Source organism: Cygnus atratus, chromosome 3 (genome assembly GCF_013377495.2).
Source record: "Cygnus atratus isolate AKBS03 ecotype Queensland, Australia chromosome 3, CAtr_DNAZoo_HiC_assembly, whole genome shotgun sequence".
NCBI lineage: Eukaryota > Metazoa > Chordata > Aves > Anseriformes > Anatidae > Cygnus > Cygnus atratus.
The window spans coordinates 74,725,829-74,745,951 of NC_066364.1; the positions used below are offsets into that span (position 1 = coordinate 74,725,829).

Consider the following 20,123-nt stretch of genomic DNA (forward strand, 5'->3'; position numbering starts at 1 on the left):
CAGATTTTTTTTCTTTTTTTTTTTTTTCCCCTTGGTCTTCTCATTTGGATGTTCTTGTACATGATTAGGGTTCTCCTTTTGTTAACCAGTGGGCCTATAAAGACAAATGTATATCAGCCATTGCCCTGCCTCTCTGGAAAGGCCATAAGAGTGACAAGATGGACCTCTGGGAGAAAAGCTTGGTAAGGGAAAGGATGAATAATTTGTGGCAGGCACCGGGGCATGGAGGAAGAGGACAGCAAGGGACATACAGGTGTCCTAGTGATGAAGGACCACAATGCATGAAGGGTCGCTTCTCCTAGGGACAGGGAAAAGAAAGAAAGGGCAGAAGTGGGAGGAGGACAGGAGCAGCTTGCAGGAGAACAGAGGCATGAGGCTACCACTGAGCAGAGCAGAAATCTTATGCCATGTATTTGAAGTCCAAGTTTGCTTGGTTATGCTTCCTTGGACCTGAATGTGGTAGTGGTAACACCAGGGAAGCAGAACCAAGCCCCCCAGGTAGGAGAGGCTGATTTTGCTTTTGTGGTCACTGGTAAGGTCAGCAAGCAGAAGAGGTTACGCAGGCTGCTTGCCAGCAGTTCTCAGAAGAACCGTGCCATAGAAGGTCTCTGAGGGGTAAGGGAAATCCACATCAGGCAGCTTGTGTGAATGCTCTCATTGGTCTGGCAGTGAAATCCCAAATTTGTCTGGTGCGTGAACAGGCTGATGAGGGGTTAAAGGCTTACTCATTGCTTCCCAAATCAAAGGTCTGAGTGTACCTACATGGAGGTACCAGCTCCAGGTGTAACTTGGAAGGGTAATGGTGTGCCTTTACCATGACCAACACATAGCATTCAAACGCGGCCAGTGCTTGTGAACTGGAAAGGAGTCATGCAAAAACAAGCAGGACTTGTTTTTTTCTTTCTTCTTTTTTTATTTCTTTATAAAGAAAGGAAAGGACGGGCATGCCAAGCCAGAACGGTACAGTACAGACAAAGGTGAGCACTGAGGCTTCCCCTCGAGGCCACCCGCAGCCAGCCCTTGCCCTGGTACAGCACAGCTCCCCATCCTCCTGCTGGGATCCCAGCAGGCAGCCAGCCCTTCAGCACAGTCACAGCTCCTGGCAGTCAGCTCGCACAGTTTCACAACACCGTCAGCCCACAGCACCGCGGGGCAGCAGCAGCTGAGGCCAGCAGCAGTAGCAGCAGCAACACGGGACACAGTGCACAGAGAAAGGGGAGCAAAGAGCTTATTTGCAAACAGTCATATGTAACAATATAGAAAGTCCAAAGATCGTCGTTCTGCTATAAAAATATTACACTTCATAAAACCATGTACTATAAAAAAAATCTATTCGGAAACGCTGGTAAACATAATAAATATCTGTACACCGGCTGCCCTTTTCATACAGGAAACGTAAAAAGCGTGAGCCTCAGAAATCATTGTAAACATGAATATGGAGCCTGTAAACAAAGTGCTAGATCATGGTTCGTATTTTGACAGATTCATTTAATACTGCCCAAGTAAACCCCTTGCACACGTCATCACCTAATGCCCAGACTCCACCGCTGTGACACAAGGAGGACCCTGCTCTGAGCTGGCCCTGGGTTGCGCCAGAGCCACGTACAGAATAAGGTACAAATACAACAAGAATAAGGGAGGCAAGATTTGGCTACAAGGAACAAAAGATTTGGCTACAAGGAACAAATCAGAAACAATCTTTTAGCAATTGGTTTTCATTTTCTATACTTCCAAATGCTTATTTCTAGACTCCCCTTTCAAAATTCCCCTTTATCCAGAAGGCATACATTTTCTCCATTTGTCTTTCAGTCTATGATGTCTGAAAATTATGACCATCATATCCATTTAGGAAACAGTGGAGCACAAACTGAATCTGCAACCGCTTATACCTGCGCAAGAATGTGTGGTTGTACAGTTCAACACTGAACATTGTGGTTAGCACAACGCAGGTGGATACAACACTCCCAATTCTGAAACTCTGAACTTTAGGCTGCAAAACACCTACACACGCAAGCCAGCACTTATATGCATGATTAGATGCCTGGTTAGCTGGCTGACTTGCATGTGTTGTCACCCACTTGCACATGGAGATGCTAGGCCGAGGCTCACAAAACTCATGAACTGGTTTTGGCTAAAATTTGTCTCTAAGAACAAACATGACTTTATTTTCTCCATACCATTCTTGTTCTGCATAGGCTTCCACCCACACTTCACCTAAACGCTGAGGATTTTAGTTATGTACAGAGCAAGAGCCTTACTTTTACCTTCATTTTCTGAGTAAAAATACACAAAGTTTTGCTGTCGGGATCCGAGGGGATGTGTGATTGTTACTTGTGCCTGTTGTGGGCAGATGTGGAGGGGGCAGCCAAACCCCAACACCTTGGGGCAGCGTGGAGCTGTAGGAGCAGGGTCGGCTGGCATGTAAGGGTACACACTTCTATAGGATATTGATGTGTACTTCAAAAGGAGAAAGAAAAATGGGCTTGCACATTTTCCTTTGTTATGAACTGTATAAAAACACCTGATTAGCATTATTTTAAATCTTTTTATTTTAATCTAAAGGATCTCTGTGCTGGTTGGCCAGTTGTGCTGTGTGTCTGTCTTTTAGGATTCAGATACGTGACCCTGGATCTCACTTGGCTCCTGTTTAAAGGAGCAGTCTGCAGATGTTCAGAGAGGGAATTTTGCTTCTAATTGTCTGCTTTGGCAATTTTTCTACAAACACCTTAATATACAGCTTCAAAAAAAAAAAAAAAAGAGGAATGAAAATTGTTTTGTTGTGGAAGCTAAGATACCTCCTTTTCTGCTGCAGTAATCCATTTTACCTTCCATGTTTGTCTGCCTTCCTCCTGCGAGGGATCTAGAGTGCCATCACACTCCAGAAAATTGGGAATTTCCTCTGTAATAATGGATTATTTAAAGACAAATGCCAGGATTTTTCCTATCTTCTTTACAAGCTCACTGGTGGCCAAAATACACACAGTCAGCACCATCACCCCATGGCATGCCATCTGTAAGCCCACACCTCCCGGTTACTGGCAGTTTACTTGAACTCATGGTGAACTTTGAAGCCTTGGTTGGCCTTCCTCCTCTGCGTGCACAGCCTGGCTTAGGTAACCCGCTTCCCTACAAAAACCCAGCTGTGCATTGCCCCAACATCGGGGGCACCTGAACCTGGCTCAGCATAATGCAGAGGGAGGCGGGTGGCACCCGAGCTGCGACTCAGCAGCGTGCTGACAGCGCTGCCATCAGAGAAGACGCTGCTGCCTTGCTGCTGTCCCCAGCTGCTTGTTCGGACACATTTGCTTTGCCCCACCGTGACCTGGATAAGGGAGGTTGGAAAGCACAGAAAGCAGCTAAGGTCAAGAGAGAGTGACTGGCTTTTTTTAGCCTCAGCACTGGCATGCACTGGCTGCAGCTCTGGGGACCGGTGGCATAAGAAACCCTTGTGGCACGCGAAACTGCACACAGGAGTGGTTTAGGGGATGATCTGAGCCTGACCATAACTCATGTCATAGACACAGCAACTGCCTTTACTGAGCTGTACCAGTGCCCGGTACGAGTTTTCAGTCCTTGTGCTGGGGCACAGCACTACGCAGGCAAACAGATTTTTTGTCCTTTCTCTGTGCCTTAAAGATTCACACATTGATTCCTAATAGAGTCTGATCTACCCTTTAGGCCAACAGATTTATTATACATTTCAAACTCAGTCTGAAAATTGTTCAGCCATAAGTCCAGCTGAAAACAGCCTTGGTGCTGCACGCAGTGCTAGGTGAAGCACAGGGACACGTGATCTGTGCTTTGGGGAAGCGCGACACGCACTGATCCATCCTCCCAGTACCCCATGCCTGGGTCAGCCCCATGCCCCGGGACAGGGACTGGGTATCTGTTGAAGCCGGTTTTCTTCAGATGAAAACCAGAATCTATTGTCAGATGGCTTTTTTTTTTTCTTTCAGATGCAGAGATTGATTACAAAGTGTCTGTGGGGCTATTTGTGTTCTGATGAAAAAGTCGGGCTTTATAAATGCTATCTGCTGTTAAAACTTGCTGGAAAAAAAATAATCAGATTTTAAACAAGTAAAAATTCATGAGGGACTCAGGGTGAGGGCAGCCCTCCCTTTGAGCAGCATCTCCCACACCTCTCCATATACACAAGCTGCGGTGCCGTGTAGGAAACGGGGCAACTCTTCCCTGTGTCTTAGGGCCATTTAGCTTCGTCAAAGTCCTGGAGCTGCAGGGGCGGGACCCAGCTCTACAAAATGTGAGGAGATGCCCTCTCCCTGCTGGACAGACTCCACTCTAGTAAGCTGAAGGACAGCTTGTGAAGTACCTCTCCAGAAGAGCTGACTGTCTGTGACAGACACAGTGAGGATGGCTTGGACTGTCACTGCTTTATGCACTTTGATGGTTTGAAAATTGAACTGTACTATTTATAATAGCCTAAGGCACTAAGTTGCTTTGTGGACTAATAACCTGCAAGATGGTGTTATCTAATTCAAAGAGATTTTTAGACTTTCAGGAGTTAAGCACAGCATTTAGTAAAAGTCCCTTAAGATTAAATATTATATATATATATATATAGAGAGAGAGAGAGAGAGAGAGAGAGGGAGAGGGAGAGGAAGAGGGAGAGGGAGAGAGAGAGAGGCTAAGCCTTTTTCAGTTGTTTTCTCCTAGAAAGAATAAATGCTTATTGCTGAGCGTACTGTAGCAAGGTGCCTGGAAAAGAGATGCTGGTATAAAGCAGTTAGGTCCTGGCCATGCATCTTCCCCTGGATGCAGCTGGGCTGGGGGAAGTGGCAGCTGCTATCAGTCTGAAATAATGAGTGCAAGCCAGCAGGAGTGACTGTGCCTTCAATTTGCTGACAGAGGCTCTTGTATTTCAGTCCAAGTGAGTTGCATCAGCCAGAACAACTGTGGAAATGGATTAATTGGGTTCATTTTGACGGAAACAGGTCAGAAAAACCCTCACAAGAGCACCTCCAGTAGCAAGCCTGTGTGTGGGGTGACCTGCTGGGATGCATAGCTGGGGTGAAGGGGAGGTCCCACACAACAACTTCATCAGTGGGCAGAGCTGCTTGCTGAGCCACATGCCTGTCCACGCCCAGAGCAACTACTGCTGTTTTTGTGTCAGATTTTCAACACCACAGACCCAACTCCTCTGAGTATCTCTTCAAGCACCGACTACACTGGTATTCTTCTCATTTGGACAAGCTGAGATAGCATGTTTTTGTGTATTTACATGTATGCACACACATGCATACATCTGGATGCACTGGCAACAAAATCCTGGTAATCAAAAACCAGTATATGTAATTTATGGGCCTTTAAAGGAAAGTAATTAAAGAACATCAAAATATATCATTCTGTACACAGCCCAAACCTTGTATGATTAATAGGGATATAGATGGTGGGTTCAAAGAGCTAGACCAGGAACAGATTCAAACCATCAAGTTTCTGGAAGACCTGCATCCTCTAAGCTTGGCCTACAACAATATTCAGATTAAAAAAAAAAAAAAAAAGCTCAAAAACCTAGGACTGAATAAATATCAAGAGGGGATCAAACTGTTTCCAACGACTGTGAAGAGAAACCAAAGTGAACCAATGAAAGATGACCAGGAAATCTCCAGGGGAGACAAAAACTGTACCTAATATTTACAACACTCTTTCTGCCCACATACAATTACACATTAAAAGACATTTTGTTGAAACAGCACAAATCAACTGGGACACCAGAACATCCAGCCCTCCCTCCAGATTGCCCTTAGCATCCTTGTGCCCATCTTGCCTTCCTCTGGGACAGAAATCACTTCCAGGGACCTGGCCAGAGCATTTTTGCACGAGCCAGGACATCCCCTGCCTGCAGACTCACCTCTCAGTGTGCTGACAGCAGAAGTACGTGAGACTTAATTAGCTTCCAGTGAGAGGAAAAGTGTAAAGGCAGCAAAAAGCTGATACTGAGCACAGCTTAGCCAGGGTAGCTTAGCCAGTTAAGGTATATTATTCTCTGCTGCTGTGTAGATAAACATAGACACACCTGCGCATGTTCACACACTCCAATTCAAGCCAATTCATCCTCTCTGTGAAGTTTCACAGCATTGTTTATTCTAGAAAAGAGAAGGGCTTCAAGGAGAGCTGCTTTGCAGCATTCCTGTGTGCACAGCACATAAACCTGAACATTAAATATTGGTTTAAATTATTAAGAATAAATTTAAATTTAAAAATAGACTAATGCAAACAAACAAAGTTCAGTCAACACTGGAACACAGATTGTTTTAGGGAGCATATTGCTATAGCAAATGCAACTCCTCGTTCCCTTGGACACCAATGCCATGGTCTGGAAATTCCAGTTTGGCACCACAGTGCACAAACTACCCAGCAAGGAAAATTGCCATCTCTAGCATACGAAGCTCCATGTTCACATTTTTCCTTTTTTTCCCCCCACCTTCACAACAGAAAAAAAGCCAACACAGCACATTAGCTTCTCCCACAAAGCATCTGAGGTGACAAATTCACTCGGAAAACAAAAATTAACAAATGCAGTACAAAGAAGAATCTTGGTCAGCTCGTGACCACCATATGCCACAATGGATAAGAAAAATAATAAAAAAAATAGCTCAGGGAATGAGAAAAAAAGGTCCATTTTGCTGAGATCCTTTCAAACAAGTTTTCTTTCTGTGAACCTGAAAAATCCAGGTATTAGGTACAGATTCTTTTTTTATATATATATAAATACACGTGTATATATTTATATAAATATAAAAGCACAGCATCCTCCTGTTTCTCCTCATAATGTACTGTTATTAAAGCTCGTGACAGAGTTGGCTGGGCCCCTCAGAAACGGGCACCGCCCGTGGGCAGGAGGGGCAGGGAGCGGGGCACTGGAGGAGGCCCAGAGCAGGATCAGCACTATGGGAGGGCAGCTGCACCACACTGCCCAGCCCCTCTGCAGCCCAGGCACCCACAGACCCTCTTCTGGACCACCCCCAAGTGGGGGACCATTCCCTTCCCTCAGAGGGAACCCTGGTCAGCCTCCGAAGCACCTGCACGTCAGCTCCCTCAAACAGTGCTCCCCATCACACTGCCGTGGGTGGCTTTGCCTGCTGTTCTCGTCCTTGCTAGCCAAGACCAGATACCCTTGTGTCCCCTGACCCACAGGCTCCCACTCCCACTGTTTTACATGAATGCTTTCCCACAGTCTCATGACACCCACAATCTCCTTGGAGGACCAAGTTCCTCAGACACTTTCTGCTCTTGGTGGGCCAGGCCTCCAAGTAAGTCAAGCTCACGGCACGCGCTCCTCCTCAAGCAGTGCTGACTTTCTTCCAGAGAGAGCAGGTGCAAAGTGCAAAAGATTTCTTGAAATCAGAGGGTATTTCCACCACCGGCAGCTCGCTCTCCTTCATGTCATATAGCACTTATTTCAAGTAAGATATCATCCATGTGTCTCTGCAGCCTTCACTCTTCCTGGAGCGAGTGGAGATCAGTAGGTATTTAGGGGTGACCAGCCAAGCCACTTCGTCATGATGCCTGAAGGAACCGTTGAGAACATTCAAACCTGACTGCGTCTTCATTACAAAAAGTGCTTTTCTTGAGAAACAAAATGAAAACTATGCTCCCATGGAACATCTTCAAGACTCAAAAATAGTATTTCCTAGGGGGGGAAGGATGGAGCACGTCTACTTTATTTGGCTTTATCTCAGTAAGGAAACAGAGCTACCAGCAAAGTTGGCACATCTTCGTGAAGTTGTTAAACTCAGGATCCTGGCTGGAATGTAAAAGAAATAATGGAGCAAAGGCAAACTTTGCCTTATGCTGGGCTTCTGCTAGTTCTGGTGATTTCGTATGCAAGGTGTCCAAAAAAGTTCTACTAACCAAGTAAAGATGAATCTGTTGAATAATAAACTGTGAGTTTCCAAAGAGGCCTCTTGGGGTACTGCTACAACCTGGTTGAGGTAAGTCTTTTCATGCCCCTCCGCTGAGCCAGATTGGAGGACAATACAGGCTCCAGCCTTGGTGCCTGAGGTGTTCGGTTTAAAGCGAAGTAAGTGGCTGCCATTGCACCCTGTGAAATAGAAAAAGAGAAAAAAAAAGGGCTCAAATTCAGTTCTTTCATGCTTCTCCCCTCCTTTCCCCTATCCAATCCCCTTGTGCAGGGACAATTTCCACAAAATGATCACAGTGTCTGCTGGCTGGGAGACAGCTGAGGTATCTCTGATTCAAAGCAGTGGGTAGCAGGATGGGCAGACTCCCACCAGTTCATTATAACATAACTGGAAGTTAAAAATATCAAGCAGATGATGGGTCAAAAAGCTTTACTGTTAGTCTACTGCCATATTAAATTTGGCCTCTGTGGCAAACTATTTTCCCAATTCCTCTATCGCTTTCCAGAATATTTACACAAATCCCAGCTCTTTCTGGAAGAAAGGAAGCAGCAAGGGTGTGGGACGTACCTTCACCAGGTGAACGTCCTGTCTGCTGAGTTGGTTTTGAGACAGGTACTCCCTGTTCACTATCCACGGATGTCTTAACACTTGAACTGCCGTGAGGCGCTGATGAGGGTCTACGTGAAGCATCTTAGACACAATGTCCTGGGTTTAAAGGGAAGAAGACAGTAAAAAGGAAAAAGTAATTACTAGCAGTGCAGGATTTACCCAAATCTTCCCAATGGCAGTCATCAGCATGCTGAACAGAGAGGGTGATGCATTTTAGATATGCTTTATTGTTTTTAAATGTAAAGTGTGATCTTCAAAATATTCATGTGTAATATTCAGTTCTCAACTGATAATCCAAACAAAAGATAATGTGGCAGGTATTCAGCTTACCGAGAGAGTGTTAACAATTATTAGTGACCTTGTAGGAGTGATAAATGCTACCTAGAGAGGATGCCATCTGGAGGCATCTCCTCACTGACTCTGGAGCCTGCTTACAAGAGAAGCGTAGAACAGAAATCAAATATTCAAGGCAGCTAAAATTCAGTGATACCAGCTCTACCACATCGGAATATCTTAATTTCCAAACCGGATATCTGATGAAAAATTCATTGTCTGACAATGAGCCTCATAGGTGCTGTTAGCAAGACGAATAAGTTGCTAGGATTGCTTGTGATTTGTGGTGGAATATATCAATGTTTTTCCATCGGGTACTGCCAGTTGCTAAAACTGAAATCTCCTGAGGGAGTATAAAAATTGTGTCAAAGTTTCTAATTGATGCCAGACAACTGTAAGCTTGCCAGCTTTCCTGCCCATCCGCCTGTCTCACAGACTAGTTCATGGTTTCGTGTCCAAAAGTCTCAGCACTGGCTGAATTCCAGCTCTTGGGTTTTTCAGGTTTTGTAATAGATGGGCAGCCTCAACTGCAGACAGTACATAAGTTAAAAATGCTACCTTATTTACTGCCTGCTCATGCTTAAGTTTGAGGAAGAAAAAGGTGATTCACATAGAGACCATGTGGTTGTGGCACTGACTACCCTACCCTGCTTTTAAAAGTTCAGCTGCGTGACAAAACAGTTCTGTGCAATTTTAATTTTGACAGTGTGTGTAATTAATAGTACTATATTATGCCTTAATTTAATGAAATAAACTACCGATATTCCTAGCACTATTTAATTCAGAGTAGTATGGACAACTGAGCTCTTATTTCATAAGACACTGAGAAATAACCCTTCTGACTGTCTCTAAGTTTGTTACAATTGCAGACTGTGATCCCACTTAAGAGAACAAGAAAAAAATCTGAGAAAGCATTCACTGACCTTTGCAGTGTCAGATACTGAATCCCAGTTTCCTCCTGTAAGTGCATATTTGCCACTGCCAATCCTGGCCAGAATCTCCTCTGGGGTATCATCTGGTCCATTTGCAAAAGGAGTGAACCTATTAAAAAAAAAAAAAAAGTGTAATTTGCAGGTATATAATTTCTAGAATCTAATATTAAATACCATTGATTATAACAGGAATTTGCTTCCAGAATGGACCACCATAGCTACTTCATTTTCACTCAAGCTACACAGTACAATGGTTCCTCATATTAAATGAAAAAAGAAAGATCTTTTTTTACATATATTTCTGTTTCATTCTTATTTTTAAGCAATGTAATATTATTTTTTTAAAAAAAACACAGGTTTTTACTTTTTCATTATTCATTTTTACTCCATTTTATTGCTGATAGAAGAACCTTGATAATGGGAACAAAGGCTAAAAATAAGAAAGGAGAAAACTTCATATCTGAAACAGAAAAAAAATAGGAAAAAAGAACTCTTTGCAGTCTGTTTTGCAGTTCTTTGTTAATCACAAAATCACAATGTGCAAGTCTGCTGGACAAAACAAATTATATGCAATGGGTTATTTAAAATCTTCCTGATCTAGCCAGACAGAAATTAGTAATAACATGTATTCAGCTTTACAAAATCAGTGCCACATGTATAGGCCCCAGTTTTTTTTCTTCATAAAGTGACAAGTGGTAAGATTTTGCAACTGACTGAAATTTACCATGCCAAATTTTACTCTGCAATCTTGAACAGCTGTGTAGATTTATAAGAAGAGGGTATCTGGGATTTTTATATCTTCCCTTCCATCTGTCTTTTCTTTTCTGGAAACCTGCCAGTTTGGTTTTTAGGTTGTTAAACAGATGTCTTGGTTTGGCCACAGCTTCCTATCCCCCGGCACATTCAATTCCTCACACTGTATTTTCTAACTTTCATGAACATTTCAGATTTCACAGAAGTTCAGCCCAAAGAGATCCCGCTGTTATTCCATGCTGTAACTACAGAAAAGGATGCAGTGAATGTTCAGGACTGGCCAATACTCCAAAGTCTGTCATTACCACTGCTGCAATATCAAGTATTAATAGGATCTAGACTTGTACTCTCATTTTCAGTGTCTGTGCACTCTCTGCTTTTAGCGATGATGGGAGGAGAATAACATCCTGAGTGCAAACAACAGTCAGCTCCTGCTTCTCTCCTTTGGTAAGGAAGAACAAGAGCATCCCTAATGCAGTGGTGGCACCTAAAAAGTAAGCATGTCTGATCACATTAGTCCTATTTTCTCTTTTAAGTGTAGAAAAGGCGAGATACAATTTAATAGCACCTGGTGGCGAATTCAGGATCTGCTAAGTTATGTAATACGTATTTCAGATTCAAATATATTTGGATTTTTTTTGCAGTCACATTTTAAAATGAAATATTTTGAATATAATCAGCTAAGTGATGTGACTGTTAGTAATGTGTTGGTTTTATTTACTGATTCTGGTTGTGTATCAATGCAAATCCATGACAGTAGCCAAGTAGAAACAGCATGTTTGAGAGGATCACAGCAGACTGGGAGACTGCTCCAGAAAGTCCCAGTGTATTTCAGCTAATGCTGAACACACCTGTACTCAGGAACAAAATAAATGGGACAGAAACTCCTGGCACCTTTTCTGAAAGCCACAAAACAAGAGACATGAATAACGTAACGGCAGGATCTGTTTGTTTCCTGTATGAATTTAGGAATGAATCCAAGCTTCTTGCCGTCTTGCCAGCTGAATGACCATGAAGTAGACTAAAGAGCTGTCAGAGGTCACTGAAAAGTTTCAAGCTGCACTTAGCTGGGATAAATAAACACATACCATACCCTGCAGCCAGCAAAAGAAATGAAGTGCAGGGGTCTGATAACTCCAGATTGGCTTCGTACACTGTGTTTCCCATTCACCCAGCACATCTTATTCTTATCCCTCTCTGCTTATTTCAATCTTCCAGCCTTCTTGTGCCAATATTTAACTTTAGCCATTGGTAGTTTTTTAATCAAAATCATGCTGCCTGTTGCTGTTCTTACTGATCTATTCATTTACTTTCTGTTATTTCTGAAAACTATGTGTTTTTTTTTTGTTTGTTTTTGTTTGTTTTAGCCTTTAAAGGAGCTGAAATACCTCAGTAACAACTACAGAAGAAGAATGAAGCTGAAGAGAATACATGTATTAAGAGGAGTGAATAAATCTCCTCTCACGGGTGAGGTGACCATGATCTGGCTCTCCACATGCCACTCCTAAATCACTCTTCTGATGTAAAACTTTCATGTTACTTAAGTGGTGAGTGACCTTTTAGATGTCTCAGTGAACATTTACTAGCCCAGGCTGTTAAAAACCTAAGCTACTCGTAAAGTGTCAAAGATACTTATATGTTTTGGGACAACTTATTCTAATTCTAGGTCTTGGCATCTATTTTTTTGCCTCATACAATTGAGCACATCTCCCTGAGGAGGACAGCCAGTTTGCTGTCTCTGTTTATGACTCCTCTCTGGCTTGATCACTGCTAAAGTATGCCCTCTGGAGGAAAACCGCTCCACTTACCCTGCCAACATGGTGTACAACAGGATCCCCAAGCTCCAGATGTCACAGGCTGCATCGTAACCTTGGCGTTTAAGGACCTACATGAAGAAAAGACAAGGGTGAAACTTGGATAACCCACATTTCTGAATTTTTCTTCTGGGTTGCAAAGAGAACTGATCAGGGATTGTATCTGGTAATATTTTCAGGGCTTGCCCTAATGTCTGGCTTGAATAGGTGACTGCCTCAGGAGCAAAATGTTCGGTAGTGGCATGGGGCAAGGTGTGACCCAGACTGGAGTTCGCTGGTTGGTGTGCAAGCCCAGCACAGCTGCCACCTCCACCACGATGGAGCTGATGGTTTGTTGGCCTTCAACAAACTGACCATCTCTCTGACCACCTACCACACAGCAAAGCAGAGCAACCCTATCTGCTTACTTCAACGTTTTAAAACATTTATTTAAGAAATCTAGTTAATATTTTGAATTGTGTCCTCCTAACGTGGAGGTCATCAAGTCCACTGTGGATGCAACAAGCATGGGGCTGAGTGACAGTGGTAGGCATGCCTGAGCTTTGGATCTGGCAGAGCAAACGGATGCTCGTTAACTCAGATTTAGTGTCAGACTAGTACAGATGCATGACAACTGCAAAGAAAACTTAAAAGGCTTATTCTTATCTTACTTTTAGTTTAAGAAAAGTGGCCACATGTAGACTGGGCTTAACAGGTAACAGGCTGAAACTTGATCCCTTTTCCATGCGGGTAAAACAAACCCCAAGGTACTCAGCAGAGATCTGAGTAGGCTCAGTATTGGTACAGGATGGACAGTCAGACAGTAAGGGTGTGATCTGGATTTAATTTATGCTAATGCATGCCAGAAGAAATGCCTGTTTGAGTCAGTGCAGGTCCAAGTGAAAGCAAAGTCACTGACTGACAGAGCACTGCTGAGGCTAGGGAAAGAACTTTCTTTCTTTTAGTCTCTGAAAGGCTCAGGAGCTATCTCTGGATCTTCCACTTGCTCATAAAAGCAAATGACCATTCTGTTTAATTAACTTCAATTCTGACACACAAGGAGAGTTTTGTCCCCTTCTGGTGGATTGGTAGATAAATTATTGCTTTGCAACACACATGAAAAAGGAATGTACAAATTCAACAAGTCTTTTTCTGGCCCTGGGGCTTAGTACCCAGGATTTATTTCAGCTGTTGTGAGTTTATCACAAAAAAGACCAAGCGTTGCTAGAAAAAAAAAAAAAGTTTCAGAAAATGTTGCCTTGACAGATTTTACAAATGATGAGTGGTAAAGCAACCATCTGCCAGGTATGCTGCTGAGCGAACATTTGCTACCTTGAAAAAATATGGAGAAAAAATGTACTTTCTCCTGTTGACAAAGCTGCTAAAAATCCTGCTTCTGCCTCTCTCTCTTGCAGATTATGTGTACTCTGTGGCTGTTATAATTGTTTCTATTCCTTTATTACTTGCATTCATTGGCCCTCTATTACGTTAGTTTTTATGGAAAAAAAATCTTTGCTATTTGTTAAGCTCAGTTGCTTTTTGCTTTATGTGTGATATTGAATTCCCAACATTTATCATTCGGTGTGGGCATACTTGTTGCTTCTTAAGCAGTTACATTTTCACCGCCATCACTGGCCTTCCTCAAATTGCCAAGGAAAATTGAGTCAAAAGCATATGACAAAAGATGGGGCAGTGATGATGTTTAGAGGAGTAGGCTATTAAGCAAGTGGTTACACAACTCCAAAATGATGGGCAGGTGTCGCTGCATGCTATCATTCAGTTTGAAACAACTCTGCTAGCTAACAGGGATGTTCACTCTGTGCCACTGCCCAGGAAGGCTTTGGTGGCAATTACTTCTCATCAGCAGCAATGTCACCCCACAGGTAACAATAGTGGACAGCGAGAGTCACTAGTTAATGGCACTGCTATTGTAAAATGTCTCCAGCAGGTTTATGCATCTGTGGTTAAAGCGAGAATGTTAAGCTGGCAGGATCAAGTGTTGGAAACGTTGGCCAAAAAGATTAGGTTTTGCCTTAGGGGGCAGATATCTTCAGACAATAATAGGCATGTGTCTTGAAACAAATCTGAGAGCAAGAAATCTAAGCTCAGTGAAAGAGCTTTGCAAAAGATGCAGTGGGTTTCTAGTCTAGTGGATGCTGAAAAATTTACCGTGTAGAAGGGTTTTACATCATCTAGAGTGTTTGGTGAGATCTGAAACACGTGCATGACCTGGTTCTTAGCTCCATACATGGCAAGGCGTCGTGGTGCCAAGGACCGAACTTCTGCTGGGTTCATTCAGTTCTGACAGTGGCTCAGATGCTTATTCAGATGTTTATTATTTCTGTATGTTTTGATTTATTGGATTAACAGCATTATGAATACAGGCTTTTCTCAGCTGTGACTCAAGGAAGGATGTGTATGGACACAGAAGATAACAATCTTATCATTTCAAATGCCAAAAAAACAAAACACACACACAAAAATCTTCACGGATTTTGTAAATCTGCAGAATAAAGTCCTTTTACTTTATCTAGATGGCCCTGCTGCACTACAGCGACACAGTAGGCAGTGGTTTTCCCCCTGACCAAGCCTCGCTGTTCTCTCTCTGCAAACGACACCGCCCGCACTAGGTGGCAGAGTGCTTCTTTCTCTCGGAGAGCTTTCAGCTTTCCCGGTAGTCTCATCTAAACCCCAAATTAAATGTTTCCACAACAAAGGGAGACTCGAGTATGCAAACATGTCATCATTCCTCCGCCACTGTCCCCTTGTGTCATCAGCCTGGCTGACTTTCTGCCTTCTCGTTTGAGTGCCATAAGCACGCTGCAGATGCTGCAGCGGGGCTCGGAGAACGCACAAGTCAGGTCCAGGCTGGAGGGCAGCATTAAATCACAGGTAAAACGTAAAAGAACTTAGGGCTTAAGCCCTCTGCCAGTTCTGGTAATGTTTCAGCTAATCTCCAGCGTTTCCTGCATTAGCTGGACCTGTCTTACTCATCACAAATGTCTGGGACCATGATTTCTGCTTTCAGTTCAAATCGGAAGAGGCGAACCTGAAAAAACAACGTCTGGCAATGTTTGTGATTACAGACACTGTACAAAACAGCCCATCATGAAAAATAGCTACACCTATTTTAATCACATTGGATCTTGGAGAAAAACTCAGTTCTTTAAATCTTGGAAACAATTAATTTTCAGTTTGGAAATTAAAATGCTATGGTGTCCCAGAACTTACTTTGATAAATTTTACACAGCTCATTCCAGTATCTAAAAAAAAAAAAAAAAATACAACAACCAAACAGCAATAAAATAGCAAACCAATCTGTCTTGGCAATTGAATATTTTTTGTTGAAAAAAATCTGCTTTGAATTTATACTGTCCCTGGCAATGGTCTCAATTTAACAAATTCTCTTTCTGATGCTGGAAGGCTCTCATTCCTGTATCTTTTGGCATCACAAAAGGAAAATGTACAGAAAGATCACCCCATTTTTCACTTTCCAATTGCATCCACACAGATGAGGTGGAGGACAGTTATGAGACAGAAAAGATTGATGAACGACACCAACTGGGAGAAAGTGGCATATGACAGTAGAGCACAGATGAAGTATTGAAAGGCAATAGTTTTGCATTTTTCTTACAGGGACTGCAACAAGCAAAAGTAGATGCTCATTTGAAGTTGTGTATTGCAAATACAAAAAATGTTGATGAGCATTGCCACAAGACATAGAAAATAACCCAGAAAAATAACCTCTTGGTCCTTCATTGGAAGGAAGCAGCTATGAAATATCACGTACCCAACACAGTGAAAGGACAAAACAATCCAACCAGCTGTGGGAACCAAACCCCACTGCAGTGGGCCTGAGTGAAAGGAGCAGTGCTCACCAGTGATGCAGAACCACCTTTCCCCAGGCTTGAGGCAAGCTATTTGGCCCACCTCTATTTCCCCATCTGTAAAAATTGGAAAGCAGCCCTCTCCTCCCTCTCACAGGTGTTGTTGGGGCAGCTAGGGATGAGAACCCCAGGGTATTGCAATTCAGCAGAAAAGGGAAGGCCAGTTCTGGTCTGTTCCACCCAAATCAGACAGCCTGTTATCCCATGAGCTGGTCTGCAGGGTAAGGTATAAGAAATGGGTATAGGAGGATTAAGAAGCCCAGAGATTTGAAACCACAAAGAATTTCAACCCTTGTTTCCAAAATGAGTGTAAGGATAGACAGGTGGGCCTGAGAGAGAGGAGTTTCAAGACCTGTACAATTTTCTTATCTTTACTATAGTTCCTACATCCCCCCCAACAGGGGGATTGGTGCTAGAAAAGCTCAAGAGGAGAGATGTTTCTTGAGCTCAACCAAATCAATGGCAAAGCTTCCACTGACTTCAGCATTGTAAGGATTTCAACCATGGATACTTCTTTCGAGTCTTATTCCTGATATCAAGATTTCCCATCTAAGCCTTACTATGTTCCGATGCAATGCACTGGAGGGAAAGCACTCTGAGCAGAAGCAGCTAGAGGAAAAATGGTATTTATCCCAGTAATGAGCCCAAAGCACATTGTACATCAGTACGAGACCAACACCGGCTTCTGTCAGGAGAGAAACGACCGGCCCGAGAAGGCTGACACGAACAGGAGACGTATGGTGATAAAAGCTGCAAAAGTGCTTATAGCCTGCTTTCTGCCCCGCTCCTCTTTGAAAGGCAGTGAGAAAAAGGGCGACAGGGATGGAGGGCAGCTTTCTGTGCCATGCTCCTTAGTCACGGCTTTGAAACACGATCCTACCTCAGGGGCGACAAAGTTGGCGGTGTAGCAGGGAGTCATGAGCAGCCCGTTCTCCGCTCTCAGTTGCTTGGCAAAGCCGAAGTCACAGATCCTGATGGAGTCTGGGTTTCCTGACTCATCCATGTAGAGGATATTACTTGGCTTCAAATCTCGGTGCACCACCTTAACGAGAAAGCAGTGAATAACAAGTGAGGGGAGGAGGTGGGGGAGCACCCAGGGTTGGCTGCCCTTTCTGCTCTGTTATTTGTGGTGGGTCAAGAGCTCACGCCTAAAATATTTCAGTTTTGGAGAAAATCTGGTTAAAAAAACTCAGGTAAAGGAAAGGGAAAAAGGGTTTAAAATCTGTTAAAATCAGAAAGAACATGTCCTGCAACTTCTGCTGATACATTATGACGGAGACAGCTGCTCAAAGGGGGGACTTTCTTCCTGAGGGCAGGCAGCGGAGGCTGCTGTACAAACACATTGGTGTCAGAGTCTCCTGGACAGCCTTAAATATTCAGCTGAAAGGTGAAAAAGAAATCCTGTCAGAGGAGAAAAGTGCATAAGGGTCTTCTTGTGACTGTTCATATGAGTAGCTCACACGTGAAGGGAGGGGTTAATTTTCACAAACATCCTTTCTGTAGGTACCCAACTTCAAGCGTCCATGTGTTTTACAACAGGCACTGCATTTCCACGTTGGGAAAACAGCCTCTACTAATGATATCTACACTGAAAAGCTATCATGAAAACATACAAGTCCAAGCACAAAATACACTTGTTTTAACCATGGAATGAAAAATAAGCAAATATTTGACTAGTTACCCAAACTGTTTGTCCCTGAAAAGTGGAAAAGGAGAGATTTTCAAACTGCTGTATATAGAAAGCTTAGATTTTAGAAGTCAGCTCTTTAACAGTGTGTCAGAAACCTTTCCCATCTGCTGCTCAAACTGCTACTTTGCTTTGAAAACTGAGCATTTGATTTTCTACTTATCTGCTGACTCAGATACCCTATCTGAAATTCAGTTAAAAGATCAGATATGGCAATAACGGATGTGATAAGAAGTAAACTACCTCAGCAAGTTACACAGACTTGAAAATCAGTGTAATTTGGGGCTGAAAATACCACTTCGACATATTGCAGTTCACCTGGGAAGTGGCTAAAAAGCCTGTGACCCTATTTCACAACCTAAATGCAAATCTAAACATGGGAAAAGAATGAAACATAATTTTGTTTGAACACTTTTTTTTGGGGGGGGGGTGAAAACATATTCATATTTCTGAGAAGCATAATCACGACTATTTGCTTTTTCGAAAAGTTGGAACAGAAGAGAACAGCTGCAGAGAACCAAAAAAACAATGCTTACACCCTGGGAGTGCAGGTAGTCCACAGTCCTGGTGATGGTGCACAGCACGGCGCTGGCCTCTCGTTCTGAGAAACACTTCTGCCGAAGAATGCGGTCCAGGAGCTCGCCTCCCCTCATCAGCTCCATCACCAGGTACACATATTTCCCATCATCATATACCTGGAAGAGTAATACAATAAATACATATTTTAGACCCAACTTGCACTTGGTGAAGGTTGGTCCCTTAATCACAGTACTGGCTTGTTTGTGTAAGATGTTGTAAGAAGAAAATGTCAGCTAATGTGTGGGAAATGTGCTTATTATGCTTAACAACAGAAAGGCAACTTTATAACAAGACTTAATCATCATTTTTTTCTTGTGTCTGTAGCAACTTGCTGATTTGTCCACATAGACAGGCAGCTTTCCTATCTGCTATCTTGTCGGGAAAGCAGACCAAACTGCTAAAAGCAGCACCATTTCACACAGCCTGAAATGTCTCCTGGCTCTCACCCAAGCCTCCTTCTCAGTAATGTTCTCTCTTTCCCATTCTACAGTGTAACATTTGCCATTTTAAATATCAATATTTCCCTTTGACTCATGATCAGCTAAATGAACTGCATTATACTGTTGGCCAAGATGTGCTTCCAATGATATCATATAGTTTATATTTGCAATTCTGGTGAATATATTGTTGACATGAGCTGCAAGATGTATTTACCATCAACGTCAATTGCAAAGGGGAAAAGACATTTTTTGTCTAAATTGGAAGATGGCCATTTTCATGTCATAATCCTTTATCTGGACTGCAATAATAGACAGTGTTATAGTCATCAGTGCTAGATGTTTTGGGAAAGGAATATAAAACCTTTCTTGCACAGATTTTAAGATATTCTCTAATACTTAGGAATTAGGTGATACTTTCCCAAGGGTATGTGACTAGAAATTTTATATATATTTCTCTAAGGTCTGAACCATAATGAACTGGCCAGTGACAAAAGCAGGATTTTGTTCTTTAAACTCTGAATCTAACACAGTATGGACAATCCTAGCTGAGATCTCACTTCTGAGAAGTGCTGCAAACCCAGGTACATTTTGTTGTTCTCCAGCACTGTGGCCCTTTGGTTTTATCCACAGGTGGTTAGACAGGATTTGGAGAATATAACCTGACCAGTCTTTCCAACTGTTAGACAGTAATTCATTAAAGTCATGTTTTTTCCCTTAATGTCAATGGGTCTTGTTTTAGCTCTGACCTTAGACTGGAGAATTTTCCACAAAGTGAGCGAGCCTTATCATTAGGTGAAAATCATTTAATACTGTAGTGCTCAAAGATTACTCACATCTTTAAGAGTAATGATGTTTGGATGCTGTCCATATCGCAAGAGAATCTCAATTTCTTCAGAGGGGTCTCTCTTACTCTTATCAATTATCTAGAATAAATGAAGCACAGTGTGGTAAGGTACCAGCTGGCAGCACTAAGCACAAAACAAACAATTTCTACAGCTTAAACAAATTAATATTTAAAATTCTTCTTTTAATCGTTATTCTTGTAGAGGCCAGCTCAAACCCTGTGAAAATGAGAGCCATGCTGACGATCTGCCAAAGGCAGATCGAGCAATAATTAGTTTAGATTCTGGAGGTGTAGGCATGCTTTTTGATGCCTATAGCTTTGTTTGCCCATAAATAATGGCAGTGACAAGAAGTCTCATTTAGCAATCAAACAACCTGAAGAGT

General features: G+C 42.7%; 1 protein-coding gene across 2 annotated transcripts in view; it reads right to left on the reverse strand.

The window, feature by feature from the left end:
* Positions 1-924: 924 nt before the first annotated feature.
* RPS6KA2 (ribosomal protein S6 kinase A2) overlaps positions 925-20,123 on the reverse strand; it is a 224,036-nt gene continuing 204,837 nt past the window's right edge. For both annotated transcript variants that reach the window (XM_035539012.2, XM_035539011.2), the window contains exons 15-21: positions 19,730-19,819; positions 18,414-18,572; positions 17,071-17,232; positions 12,319-12,395; positions 9,749-9,866; positions 8,451-8,588; positions 925-8,062 (exon numbers count right to left, since the gene is read on the reverse strand). In XM_035539012.2, coding sequence (XP_035394905.1) covers positions 7,937-8,062; positions 8,451-8,588; positions 9,749-9,866; positions 12,319-12,395; positions 17,071-17,232; positions 18,414-18,572; positions 19,730-19,819 — 870 coding nt within the window. In that variant the 3' untranslated portion in view covers positions 925-7,936. The remainder of the gene's footprint in view (positions 8,063-8,450; positions 8,589-9,748; positions 9,867-12,318; positions 12,396-17,070; positions 17,233-18,413; positions 18,573-19,729; positions 19,820-20,123) is intronic.